This window comes from Vipera ursinii (genome assembly GCF_947247035.1).
Source record: "Vipera ursinii genome assembly, chromosome: 1".
NCBI lineage: Eukaryota > Metazoa > Chordata > Lepidosauria > Squamata > Viperidae > Vipera > Vipera ursinii.
In genome coordinates, this window is record NC_139512.1 from 314,848,662 (window position 1) to 314,863,686 (window position 15,025).

At 35.4% G+C, this 15,025-nt stretch overlaps 1 protein-coding gene across 2 annotated transcripts in view; it reads right to left on the minus strand.

The window, feature by feature from the left end:
- Window positions 1-15,025, minus strand: part of LRPPRC (leucine rich pentatricopeptide repeat containing) — a 103,097-nt gene that overhangs the window by 47,166 nt on the left and 40,906 nt on the right. The window contains exons 15-22 of one of the 2 annotated variants that reach the window (XM_083348558.1): window positions 13,203-13,230; window positions 10,327-10,375; window positions 9,180-9,286; window positions 8,891-8,968; window positions 7,808-7,918; window positions 6,774-6,904; window positions 4,542-4,627; window positions 2,933-3,140 (exon numbers count right to left, since the gene is read on the minus strand). In XM_083348558.1, the coding sequence (XP_083204684.1) occupies window positions 2,933-3,140; window positions 4,542-4,627; window positions 6,774-6,904; window positions 7,808-7,918; window positions 8,891-8,968; window positions 9,180-9,286; window positions 10,327-10,375; window positions 13,203-13,230 (798 nt within the window). Of the gene's footprint in view, window positions 1-2,932; window positions 3,141-4,541; window positions 4,628-6,773; window positions 6,905-7,807; window positions 7,919-8,890; window positions 8,969-9,179; window positions 9,290-10,326; window positions 10,376-13,202; window positions 13,231-15,025 lie in introns of both variants that reach the window. The other variant, XM_083348557.1, reaches the window with a different exon arrangement.

Below are 15,025 nucleotides of genomic sequence, written 5' to 3' on the forward strand. Positions count from 1 at the left end.
ATATCAGAAGTCCTTCCTTATGTTATCTCTTCTCAAAGAGATCTAATGTGTTTGGACAGGGGTCTTCAAACTTGGCTACTTTAAGACTGGTAGACTTCAACTCCCAGAATTCTTCAGCCAGCCAGGGGTTTGAAGACCCCTGTGTTTGAACATCTGATTATACCATTGTAAAGCGTTTCATATATTTGCAGTTGTACTCAGTTCACTATATGAAGATAACTCTTCAACATTTTTTATAAAAATTACATACTTTTTATTTGCCATTTAAGAACTCATTGGGAAATGGCAGTTTAGACATCTATTTAAATAGCAAAATAATGCTGAGAGTGTCAGATGTCCTGGTTGAATACAAATATTATTTCTGGTTCCAACATCCCCCCCACACACACACTTTTGCTAAAGGGGAGCTTTCCCAGGACTGCCACAAACCTGTCTAGATATCATCAACCTTACTCCAGAAAATGTAGGAACAGAAAGGACTTTAAAAAAATCTGATTAGAAGGTGATCTAATAAGCTTGAATAACACACTTTCACTTACACATTTTAAAAGTTTTGCCATGCCTCTGTGGTAAGCCAAATTATTGCAATAGTATATGAAAAAGATCTTTGGAGACACTGGAGGGTGTGGAGGAGTGTGATGCTGCCTAAGAAACAATCAGGTAAGAAACAGCATAGCCTGGAACTGCAAAATGGACAGGGCAAGAGGTTTGTAAAGATTGTCACTAGTTTTTCAGGCTGTAAAGGAGATGGCAGAAAAATTGTATTTCCAGACTTTCAAGATTCTGTTAATATAGCTTTATGATAAGTAGAATTAGCTTATCTGGTCATATTTCGTATCTGGTCTAGCTGGTAAGGCTGACAATTATACATACTACCACAGAGTAGTGTGAGCCATTGAGAAGCTGCCCCATCTTGACGAAACTGAATGCAGATACCTATATGACATGTACAACTAATAAAAAGATCTTGCCATATATTCAGAGAGGCAGTATACATTGGAAAAAATGGAGGGGAGTGTCAGTGGATATGTTCCCCTTGATAGAACCTCTGACTCTGGATTTTACACCAAGAACAGGAATGAGAACCAATTTGATGTAGTGCTTAAGGCACAGACTGGAAATTGGGAGTGTGTGAGTTCTAGTCCATTTTCAGCATGAAGCTAGCTGGATGACTTTGGACCAAACACTCGACTTTTTAACCCATGAAAATAATCTCAAAAGTTGGGGGGGTCGTCTTATACGCCCAGTCGTCTTATACGCCGGAAAATAGTACATAAATCAATTGAGCGCCCCCGTTCTTGCAAAGCAACTTCAAGTGAGAGCAAGAGTGCTCCTTAACAGCCGGGGAGCGCGCGCGTGCGCAGGACTGCCCTGTTGGCTCCCGCCCGACGGCTCTGCTGATGCTGCTTCAAGAGGGAAGAGTGTGAGGCGCCTGCCATGGCTCCCCGAGGACTCCTTAGGAGCCAGGGAGCGCGTGTGTGTGCAGGACTGCCCTGCCGGCTCCCGCCAGACGCCAGCCTGCCCTGCTTCCTCCACAGTGAGAGGGGAGGGTGTGCCTTCCCGGGCTCGCTGATTTTCCAGCGTATAAGACGAAAAATCTTGAAAATCATCTCAAAAGTTGGGGGGGGGTGGTCATCTTATACGCCCAGTCGTCTTATACGCCGGAAAATAAGGTATTTTTTTCCCTCACTGTACCTTGTATTTGAAAGATATCTGTTCGTAATGGACTGCATTCTCCTGTGAATTACATTTTATGGTTTTAATTATTTAATTTGTTTTTAAGTGTGCTAGCTGCCCAGAGACATATAAGTGAGATGATGGACAGCAGTATAAATTCAATGAATGAATAACTATTGCAGCTTGACTAACACTCTTTTCAGTGCAATGGCGTCATATAAAAATGGGAATTAAGAAAATATTGTAGATGGTTTAACACACACATCTTCAACAATTTGGGAAACACAGAATTAGGATTAAGGAAGTTCCTGTTTTTTGCAATCTACATTCTGCATTGTTGGTTCTTTTTACTAAGGTCTCTGGACATGCTCAGTGAAGAGGAAGCATACCCCACCTTAACATTTGGGAGCAAGATGAAGTTTTAAATTGAAATGAATCCAAAGTATAATTGTCAGCCTTCCATATTGTTTCCCACAATAGGGTTGTTCAGGGACTTTGCTGCTCATGCCAACCTCTTAAATCAGTAAATGTTTGTTGATAATAATAATAATAATAATAATAATAATAATAATAATAATAATAATAATAATAATAATAATAATAATAATAATAATAATAATAATTTTATTTATATACCGCCCTTCTCCCGAAGGACTCAGGGCGGTGAACAGGGCAGATAGATAAAAATACAAAAATACAAAAGTTAAAAAAAGAATTAAACATGTGCCCAGCTAAAAACAATAAATACATATAATAAAATGAGAATAAAAAACCCAAACCATCCCCCATGAGATGAGAATTAAAAATGGAATATTCCACCAGAGTTGCTTTGCAACTGTTTACCAACCATCCTAACATTGCACAAAGGAAACTAAATAGATATATCTATGCTGGTCATCAGGAAGTAAGCTAGACTCAGACCCAAAGTGCTTGTGGCACTTTTGGAGATAGAGTAGTGGGAACACCAATAATTCTTAAGAGAATGTAGCAATCTGAAACATCTTCTGCTTCTTTAATATTATTAGGTTCAGAAAATGGAAGCAATACTGATAACATAAAAGATATGATGGTCACGATGACATAACAACAATAACAGCAGCAACCGCTGTTAATTATTGGATTTAATGAGTTTCTCTAAATATAGGCTTGTAGAACTGCAGTATAAAGAAGGCATGTAAAGATTGTTGTGTAAAATGTAAACACGAAAGTAAGTTTCTTTGCTTCTTTAGTTAACAACAGGTGTCAACCAACTTACCTCTTCAAGTGAACAGTAACGAGGGGCGAACACAATTTTACAGAAGACTCTGGTAACAACAGGCCTACCATAGCCTCATGCAGCTGATTCACCTTTTCAACTTCACCTTTGAGGGCTATGCTATTAAGGATATGGAAACATTGTGTGACAGCTAAATCTTTAATACAGACGTTCTTCTCTTTCATCTCCTTGAAAATGTTAATAGCATCTATAATAAACCACAGCAAAAAAAACAAAAACAAAAAAAAACCTTAGGTAATTTTATATACAGAAAAAAAACAAACTGCTATTAAAACAGCCTTTCAAAAACCAGCAGGGATGTAAATTCTGGTGTATAATGCCAATTTCAAGTTAATTACTACTTGCATTTCTAAACGAGACTACAATTATGAACCCACAAAGCATGGTTTTATCATTTTGCTGCAACTTTGACTACAAATTACACATGGGAACTGTGAGCCCACTCTGCACCACATAACCCTGTAGAGTCTGCCCTATAGCAACAAGATCCTGCTAAATGGATGCTTTTATCGTTTGGTGCTAACATCTGCTAAATCACACCATTGTTTCTTCGGCAGATGGCTTGTCACGAGGCCAAATAATAAAGATGTGTTTACACTTTATATAGAACCAGACTAATGGTCTGATACCGATAGGGCCTGTTTGCTGTGTCGATACTAATTAGCCAAGGAGAGCCAATGAAAGCTTTCTAAGAGACTGCATGTTAAAACATTAGGTTCATTAATCTTCATTAGAAAGGCAGAAACAAACATTTTCATATATGGAATAAGAGCATTTTTGTAATGTTCTTAATTACTGCACAAGCAAAATGTTTTGACTACTTTATATAAAAGCATCTGTTGAAATATTTCCTGCAGCATGGTATGGGCTTTTGAAAGCTTGACATAATAGCACCTTTTAATTGTATAGGTATCTGATCTAAATATCAACTCCTTTTATGAAAATAACCACTCTAAAACATACGTACACAATATGTATATTATACACACACACACACCCTTTACTCTTTCAAATAAAGAAATTTAGCATAAATTGTCTAACAGAATCTCATATTCGAATTCAATAGTCATTGTCAGAGTATTTTCTTCTAATTAACTATGCCAATAACTTACAGATTACAAGTCTTGTAACACACAATTTTAAGATGTAATCCTATAATGTATTTCTTTTAAAAAATCATTTTTTTCTCCAAGAGTGCTTAGACACTTTTCAAAGAGGTTATGTTTACAGGCTTTATACTCAGGCTTCACACCTTCTTAAAGAAAAACAAGGCCATTAGTCGAGGCACATACACAATTTGTGCCATAAGTCATGATCTTCAAACTCAATCCTAACAGCAGTGCTAATAAAAACTAGCGGCAGAAATGCAAAAAGCACTGAGCTGTGTAAATGTAAATGACAAGCTTGCCAGTCCATTAAAACTAATGGCCTACATTGTCCAAGTATCTCTGGTTGAATTCACATGCAAATTTAGATGTAAAATGTTCAAGCACTTTGTAGGACATGATACACCATTAATATTTTTATTCTGGTGGCAAGATATATGTATTATATAACAGTAATATACATTGAAAGAAAGCATGCTTACCATCCAGTCTTTCATGTTTCACCAAAATTTTAATCAATTCTAGGTAAGTGCTTAATTCAAGAATATCAGATGAATCTTTACGGCAACTAAAGTATATAAAAAATAAATCAATTCTTATGTCATATTGGAATAATCTCAATCCACAAGCTGATACATGTTCACCTAGAAATGCTACATGGGATGAAATAGTCCCAGTAACTGGATAAAATGATAATATTATTGCTGAAACATTAAGATACTAATAGAAGCATATTTCTTTGAAGAAATCAAATTAAATCTCTTTTTAAAGAAAGAAAATACTGTATATCGTAAGACTTACGTAAAATATGTACAAAAAGAGAAGGCACGCTGAGGTACAATACCAAGCAACACTATTAATGAGCTATATCAAAGTTAACATGAACTAAGATCCCACTGACATCAAATTTCCATTATATTTATAATTGCACTAGGACCCAAGTACAAGTAAGCTTATGCTAGCTGAATTTAATGACACTTATGTGTATGGATTGGGATTACCACTGCTGAGTGATGTGGTTGTAAAACATGGTGTCAAGTGATTGCATTGCTTAGTGATGACCATCCTAACAGTCCTAGGTGTTGTTGTAATCTCAAGAGGTATGGGACATTAAGCAGGAAGGTGTGTGAATCCCAGGTAAGGAGTGGATGGATGTTGTTGGGGCCCTGGTGCAGGCTACATGCTAGTTGGAGGAAGTGGGGTGTTTCAGCACCATGAGAGCACAGGAAGACCGCAAAACGTAAGACCGAATGAGCACAGGAAAGCCAGGAAAGATTTTGTCATGCCTCTGTTGGAGCCTGAATCTGCTGAGGAAAATGAGCTGGAACTGGAGCCTATGGAAGTTGAGGGAGAGGTGTCTGTGGCTTCAGAGGGATGTGAGGAAGAGCAGGCCGAGGCAGGCCAGGGCCTTTTAGGATTGGGACAGGATCCTAGAGCACGGAGAGTGGAGAGAAGGAAGGAACAATGCAGGCAGGATCAACTACTCGGGAGGAGAGCACCCCACCCCTCTCCACAAGGCACACCTGGAGACTGAGACTTAAGGAGACGCTGTGGAAAGGGGCATTTGTGAGGAACAAACACTGATTTCTTGAAGTTTTGTGTGCTGTTGCTGATCTTGGAAACAACTCTCTGATCTCTTATTCTGTGTTGTGATTTCTGCTTGGAAACCTTGAAACTCTTGACCATTGGGCTGGCTGACAAACTTGATTTGGTGTTCAAAGACCTCGGATTGAATTTTGGCTTCTCTTCTGAAACTGCTCAGGCAAGCTTGTATTTCCACAGACTCATTAGATTTTGGATGTACGTTTCATTCCTTGTTATCTACATGGCCTTGAGTAAATTACTCTTCTAATCTAACTGTATGTGAAACTACTTGCAGCCAGAGGCTGCTGAAGGTGTGTGTGTCTTACTTTGTTCTGGGGCCTGCCAGAAACGTGGGAGCATTTGGGGAAAATTTGGAGCAATTACAAGTGAGGTTTGAATTGCTAGCTGACTCCATTGCCTCTGTGCCGTGCCCTGGATCATCACAGATTTATCGAAGTGTCTTGCAATCTTCCCTGCTGGCTTCCCCATTCTCTTTATTTGCGGGAGACTGGTAGGGAAGCTTAGAATTGTTAATAAAGTTTCTTATGCTGAATCACAATCTTTTAATGCCAAAATAACCAAGGGAAAATCTTAAACCATTTTAGTTTATTATACCTATTTGTTTTAATTTAAAACAAGTATCTCAAGAGTACATTTTTTTAAAAAAAACTAAAAAGAGAAAATGAAGTGCTGAAAAGCACTTTGCTCCTTGACAATTCAGTCATTACAAGTTTTAGCTGGGAGCTGTCACAATCAAGTTGCTACCATTTGAAATTATTAAAATACCATTTACAAGAATTGCAGTAATCTGTACTGTAGATGTATTACTAATCCAGAATCTAAATCTAGATACCAAGATGGATTCTAAGACTTCATCAGAAATAGATTAAGATACAATACAGAGTAATATGAGCGCAAATCACTTAACAAAAATGCTGGCACAAGAACGATTGTGTAATCATGACAGCTTACACAAACCATTTTGAATTTCAGCAGAAAATATTTTGTGTGGGATAAGCTAATTAAAAATGTATGGGGGTTTTTTTGGATAATATTCAACCTACTTAATTCAATAAGGTCTGTGTATCAGCATAAATCTCTGTGACATCTTTCAGTGCCAGTGTACTTACAATTCTTCTTTCAAGTTCATTGCTTCCTCTACATTATTATTTTGACAGCATAGGCGTATTAAGGCTCCATAGCCCACAAAATTCATGTCGAATTCATATTTGGCTTTTACTTCAAGAGCTTTTTGCATATTCTAGAAGGAACATTAAGCAAAAGAAAAAGACTAGAAAAAGAAAATCAACATGACATTTTATATTCTACTAGGAAATTACATTTATTTATATATGCTTACACTTTGCACTGCTTCTTAGGAATTCATATGCTTTACATTTGTGTGGATATGAACATTTTATAAATTAGTAAATAGTTTAAATATGTCCATTATAGACTTTTACCCTGTATTGCAATATATGCTTCCACTGATTTCTGAACTTCTATACAAAAACATGAATTACAGTTGGATGCCTGCTAATGAAGACAAGAACCTCTGCATCTCAGAAAGCTTTTCTTCAAGAAAAAAATGGAATTTCAGTCCCCACATTAACCACCTTTTAATATTTGACTTGCAAATTATTACACACGTATCAGTTGCTTGACAATCTAGTTTTAAGAGACCAGAGCCGTGGCTTGAAAGGACACTTGGCATGTATGATAAACCTTTCACAGCTGTTACTATCATTCATTTTGCAGATTACCATTAACAGACTTCCACAATCTCAAAACATGTCATTCACAAGGTAACTAAAAATCAGTACTGAGAGTTTTTTCCATAATTTTTTAATACCTTAGATCTGCAAGGAGCAAAACTGAAATCCAGAAGACATTAGTGTTCCTTAATCACCTACATGAATTTGCAGTTTGACAAGAAACAAACACATGTAAATGCATTTGTTCATTTTGAGCTCTAATGACTTTTATAACCTCTCCCTAAGTCTCTTCCCACCTACCTATATGAGGTCTCCTGTGGCTATGATTTGTATTTTACTTAGGTTACTTTGTAAAGTGTCATTTATACTGATGGTGCTATACAATTAGAAGTACTTAAATTTACTTATCACATTTTGTTAATAAAATAAACAAATCTGCTGAAAATTACCTTTTCTGAACACAGAGCAACTATAAAGTTCTTTAGAACATCTCCAATGGGTTTGTTTTCAGCTTTAAGTTGTTGAAGTTTCTCCTCCAAATTATGTGAACTAATCAAGGACTAAGGTAAAAGGATAGAAAGATATTTAAATGATGTTTTATAATAAAACAAATCCCAGCAACAATGTGTATTATTGACATTTATACTGGAATATTTTTATATTTGCAGCAGTTATGTGCAAAGTACAAAGGAAAACCTAATGTTACACTTTTGAAAAATGTTTTTCTGTTATCTCAGTTGTGAGAAATGACATTGAGTTGTATCAGTCATGTACTGCTCTAGGATTCATACTGGTCTTAAATAGGCTTCTGCCACTGGAATAGGTCCCCCATTCTTCTTTGTTCTATGTGTAATTCCAATGCAAGTGAGGGCAGGCTAATTTTTATATTCCTTCATCTTCTGCATCAGCATGGTATAAACATGGCCTGAAATTCTTAACTGTAAATAGCTCTATCCTTAAGAGGAAACTAAGTCATAGCAACAGAGCATTTAAGGTTTCAAAGTAATTTATGGAAAATTCAGAAATACCAGGTAGAAAGTCCTCAACTAATGCATATTTTTTACTATTGCTAGGATTGAAACTTTTTTTTTTAAAAATGGAATTTTCTGTACCATTAAAATTGAAAGCCATGTATTCTGGTTACATAGGAAAATTATTTAATGCTAACATATTTAAATTGTGTACATACGCTTAATAGCTGCTCATCAGAAGCCAATAAAATTACACCATAAAATATAATCAATGGCTTGATGTGCTTATGATAAATTAAAAACTCAATAAATGTGTGGTTTTGTTTTGCTATTAAGATTGCTATCAACATTTATGAGTTGCTCTGTCTTATTTGTCTCCTAAAACTTTAGCATTCTCTGTCTAAAATAGGCTTCCACATTTCAGAAAAGGATTAAATAAAACTAATTTTATACATAAGACATATTAATTTTTAAGACAACTATATATTTGGAATGAATATGCTTGTATATATATGTATGTTTTATATAATTATATATAAAATAACATTTGCTATTACAAACCTTAATTAAACTGGGAGTGTTGTATTCAGTCAGCAGTTTGCGAATACCTTTGTAGTAGGCAGGAAGAATCGTTATATTCTGTAGGAAGAGGTGGGGAAAATCATGTGTTTTAAAAATACAACCAAACTGGAAAAAAAATCTGTTATACAAATTTCAGACATAATTTAAATCTCCAACACTTGCATGCCATTGACAAGTGGTCTGGCTGTACTTAAAAGCTGCAATTTCAAATCTAATAGATACATGTCAGGAAGGACGGGCATTATGTAGCAAAAAAATGAAATAGTACCATCTTCTGCAGCTGATGGAAGTATTGTCTCAACTGCTCCTCCTTGTCCTGTACCTCTGAGTCAGTCATGTTGTCAATCAAGGAATAAAGAAAACGGCCAACATTTTCTGCTAGGTGGGGGTGGAAGACAAGAGAAAGCATTCTACTAAAATTACTGACACTGTCATGTTATCAAGATTAATTTATAAGAAATCATTTTGGTGTGAGATGTCACCCTGATGAGAGGCTCTGAAATGGCAACAATGATCACTGAGGCAAGAGATTATGTGGTTTGGGAGCACATATCTAACTGGTGAGTGAAAGGAATATTAATTATTTTCAAACCGAATGACAGCTTTTCAGAACAAAATCTTTCTTCAGTCTATTTTTCCAAGGCTGTGTGACAAAAGCAGCACTGCCCAGAGCCTCTCCCCCACTTTTCAGCCCACCACCCAAAAATAGTTGCCATAAATATTTTGTCATTTATTCAAAAAGAAATGGAGCTTTTTAAAGCTTCATAGGCACAGCCCAATGTATTTTTTATTATTTCCAGTGTTTTACTGAAGCTAGTGAATCAAAGACAATAAAGAATATTAAATGATACTTAGTCACCAGCTCCAATAATCCTGTGGGGAGCTGCTTATTAGCCAATGAAATTTAAGTTAACAAACGATACTGTATAGGTTAACACTATTAATTTTGACTGAAGCATCAAGAATAATACATGAGATTCCAATAAAGAAACTACACAGTGATGTGTGCTGTATTTTCTTATTACTGAAAATATGTAACTTTATTAAAACATTACAAAAAGCAATTAAATTAATAGCTTCTTAAAAATATTTGTATTAATGCCCTTGTAAAAAAGAATATTACCCCCATCTGTAAATATTTGATTACATTATCCCTGTAATCTGTTCATTTTACTTACTATATAAGCATCTCAAGTAGATTTTTCATTAAAAAGAAAAAAAAAACACTAATAAAATCTCATGGATTCCACAAAATATACTGAGATCATCTGGGTAAATTTTTTTACCCAACATGTTTTCAAATTTCACTTTCAAAAAGAAATAATCAATGTTTACAGTTGTAATCCCTCAAACCTATCATTACCCAGAAGAACGGATTTGTGGATAAGTTACAATCATAGAAATTGAAACTCTACCAGTTTCTTGTACAGCCTTCGGTTCCTCCATATACAACAGTTCTGTTATCTGGTAAGACAGAATAATCGTACATTGCAGCAAGAAAAGCAAGCAAGGGCAAATAGTAACTGAAATTGAATTCTACAAATAACAAAGCAGCTCTCTACTAGCATTATTCTGTGCCACATCATAGCAATTTATTTTTTTAAAACAAAAGCTTTTAGTATTTTCTAAACACTGCACAACAAAGATATACTGAAGTTCAGAAATATGATCTCCATGATTTAGTTCATGCATTTTACCATCACAAGTGATCATAAAGAAAAAAAATTCTTGAAGCAATCAAACACTATTGTTTAGAAGTTTAAAATTCAGGATCTATATAATTTGCTATTGTTATTTACAAATTAATTTTAACAGGAAGTTGCACTGTGCCTAACAGACTTTATTCCATTTAAGTATTTAGCAACAGCATAGCACCAAGTACTTGATGTAACAGTTAAAAAGAATTGGAGGGAGTGAAACAAAAGAACTATTCCTTAAAACCTGATGGCTGATAGTAACCAAAGTATCTAGCTAGTGACTATTTAATCAGCTATTAAACTTGAAAGATTTTTCTTAAACTTGATTACCCTTCTCCCCAATTACTATCAAGGGAACAATATTTTCCACCTCCATTAACATCCATTTTAATGCACTTTTTCTGGCAACTCTGACCAAAAAATATGATGTGAAAGAAATTTCAAGATATTTTACTTGCCTTTACTGACTGCTTGCCTTATATGCCATTTATCTCCAGTTATTAAAATATTGGAATTACTTTATAACCTTCCTACATAAATCTAATTAATAAATGGGAATGCTTTCTTCTCACTACTCATCTCTTTATACATAATTAACAAGAACAATTACACTGACAGACAGCCATACTGGCAAAAAAAAAACAAAAAAAAACCTCCTAGTCCTTTTTGTATACAGACTGTTTTAAACGTTTCCAAGCAACAATTTCCCCTAGTCCCTTAGGGGCACCTTTCAGTATGAAAAAAATGGGAGGGCATCATGACTGGCCAAATTTCTGTTCGTTAGAAGGTGTCACACTTCTTACAACAGACAAAAAGAACAAAGGTAGGCACTATAAGCCAAACTAAGCACAGCTTCTACAATTCCTTCTAGCCACCTTTTCACCAAGACCAGCCATACAAAGGATATGCATTTTCTTCTGTTTAGTGAAGTGTGTGTTTGGGCATGTGAGGTATCATTTCCCCCTCATGTTTATCTGTCCGTGTTTATAGGGATGAACTGGAAAGCTCAAGGCCTCACAGAGGGAGAAGGGAGGGAGCTTAGAATGGAGTAGTTGCCAACATTTTAAGCAAGCTGCCCAACTTCCTTTCTTACTGGGATGCGCCACAGATATTTTTTTCATAAAATATTTTTCTCCAAAGTCCCAGGCCAATTTCAGATATGCTATCTCTTTTGCCAGTTTATCCCATCATCACAAATTTGGCTCAAATCCTTTCAGGTTTAAAAGGTGGGTAAAACTAATGGGCAGAGACCTGAGTTCCTTTGTATATTTTTCCCCCCAATATTTCAGTGGTTTGGAAACCACAGATCTGGAAAAGAATAAAAAGGGGGAGCACTGGAAATATCAATTAGAAACCAACGAAGTTTGAAAAATTTCTTTTATCAAGAAGGCTGCATAATAAAATCAAAAAATTTATTCAGGTAAACACCTCAATGAGTTTAGGTAATACTAAAAATACAATATGTTGTTTGAATCTACAGTAAAAGAAATATATTTTGTAATGAATATTTTATTATCCATAATTTGTTACTAAAATATTAAAGCAAACATGCCAGGTAAGAGTTACAGCAAGGGTAACCATTTGAAAAAGCAAAATATGTCCATTTTTAGAAAGGAGAAGACACAACTCATTAAATCCATGTTTTAAAAAAATCTTCCTACTATCAAAGTCAATGGGGAAACCGGCAGGTCGTCACAAATGGCATCCATGTGATATCGCCTTTAATGAAGAGGCACGTTTCACTTGACGATGGCAACTGGGAGTGCCAGAATTTCCATCACTAAGGGGTAAGATTACATGGCATCGTGCTTTATGTTGTTTAGTGATGGAATTTCCAGCCCAATTGCTGACATTAACCAAGAACTACTTGTATTGAAAAGGCCTTTCAAAAATAGTTTTAACATTTTTATTTCCTAATTATTAAAAATGAAGCTACAAAATATTAATTTTTTTAAAAAGTCAGCTATGTTTACACCTAAATTTTTTCAAGGAGAAGCTGCTACCACACTTATTACTAGTTGCTTTAACTTTAATAGTGGTTTTGGTCTTTGAAAAAAAAATATTAATGGTATAGGCATTTTTACATAGATAACTCTTTATATGGTTTTTTTAAAAACAGAATAATTGATAAAGAAATTTTCCAAAACTTGCTGGGTTTTTATACCATCAAGTATTTCCAACTAGCACTTGGGATGTCTCTTATAAAGACAATAATTGTTGCCCCTACAAGAAATCTTTATCCCTGACCATGAACAATAAAATTAATGTTTACTTAATAAAATACCATTTCTACATTAATATGAATTCAGTCACAATTCTATCTTCCATAATGTGAGCAAAATATTATAAATAGTATAAAGCATTTGAAAGATCAAATACAGACAAGGAAAAAGTATTAATTACATGTTTAATTTTTCCCACTGAGATAAAAAGGAATTAAAAATATTTAACTTTAGATAAGTCATAACAATTTAAAATGCTTCACATAGATGTAGTAAAAGATTAGACTTACATCTGAAATATTTATTTATTGTATTGTTCCAATACTGTGCACCCAAATAATTCCCCATTGACACTTAGCTGTCTTTACTTACCTTGTTCCAAAGATCAACATCAGCACACCTGCAGAGGGCAGCAGAAGATAATAAATTGAAAATACAAAAAAATATATATTATTGCTTTTGAAAGCTCAATACAACTGAACAGGTTATAACATGGGTTCAGATTTGCTTAAGTGAAGAAAGTTAAGCAATAATTGACATATATATTTTAGCATAAACCTTTCTTTACAAAATGATTTTACTATATTTATAGACAACTACCACTGATGTTTTTGTGGTAATGTTCGAGTCTATAATCTTATTGCATTTCAAAATACATGTAATCTGTGTAATCTCTTGTTTGTACCACACATCGCCTGTATTTAATACATTTTTCCCATCATGAAATTTACTTTATTTTTATATCACCAAAAATTATACTGTATGGAATTTTCTTGTAGAACAATGATTGCTTTTTAAAATTAGTAAAGATACTAATTCTATTCAAAGTTATATAACAGGAGCCTTCACCATGTGAGCAAGCCTCATCCCATAATATCATGAAAATAATAAAACTTATCTCTGGAAACAAAAACATTTAATGTCTCGCATACAAGTAAATAGGCATACAGTTGTAACCAGGAATGTCTGCAGGATATTGAGCAATGCCACAAAGGGACATCACTTATTTTACTTCTGTTGAAAGAAATAAAATAGCTTATTTTAATCATGGATTAAAATAAGCTATTTTATTTCTTTCAACAGAAATATCGTATTTGATGACTGCTGGATTAGAATATATACGGTAATGTAAAATACTTCTATACTCCTGTTTCTCAGATATGCTTTCTAAATGTTTACAACAAATTTATCTGCTTTACCCTAGAATTTGTAATGCCTTGGGCACAATGCCAGCTTTGTGCAAATCACTTTCTCTCAGCCCTAGAGACTGAAGCACATCTGAAACCTTGCCCAGAAAACTGCAGGGACTAATCCAGGTAGTTGCCACATTAATCCTTCTCTTAATGAGCGCAATCCTGGCATTGTTGTTTATGGTTCTTAAGTGATCCCATGGGTCATTAAGCAGACAGACTCCCAGGAAAGGAGTGCAGGGTGTCTCTGGGTGGTCTAGCACAACTCACTGTGGCCAACTCACCACTGCTAACTTGCCATGGCCAACTCACTGCAGGACAAGAGTTACACTAATATCAAAGATATGATGGAATAGAATCATTAATTTTTGTCCAAAGGAGGGAGAAAATGAAATGTGACAAAAATTAAAATAATGTTTTAATTATTTTAAATAATTAAATGGAATTGTTGAATTCAACATGGTGAGTTGTCCTGGGGCGAGTTGGCTGTAGCAAGTTGTCCCATTCCAGCCTCAGAGGAACAGGGAAACCTGTGGGAGGGCCCACTCAGGAGCTGAAAATCCACACCTGCTGAAATCCAAGCAAAGTCACTAGTGCATAGTCTGTGCCAATCCTCCCAGGGCTTCCCCCCATCCACTTGAAGCACTCTGCGCATCTTATCATATCATGCTACCTCTCCATTTTCTGCTTTATTTTTAGCTCCCTCTCATTTCTGATGGCTGGTTGAAAGAGCTGCCTGCAAAAGGATTGCAGCTCCATTCCATGCATTGATGGGAACTCTTTTGGTAAGATGCAGGAACCTGTCTGAATCCTGCTGAAGGAGTACAGCTCCCCTCTGTGCACAGAAGAGAACTCCCTCAGCAGGGAGCAGGAACAGAGCTGACAACTTAAGAATTTTAAAATTATTCTTTCAACTGGACCCCAGAGACAAGAGGGAGTCCTTTTGGCAACAGTGGCAGTTTGCAAACTTCCATGCTGGCTTCCCAGGGAAGCTGGCAGAGAAGA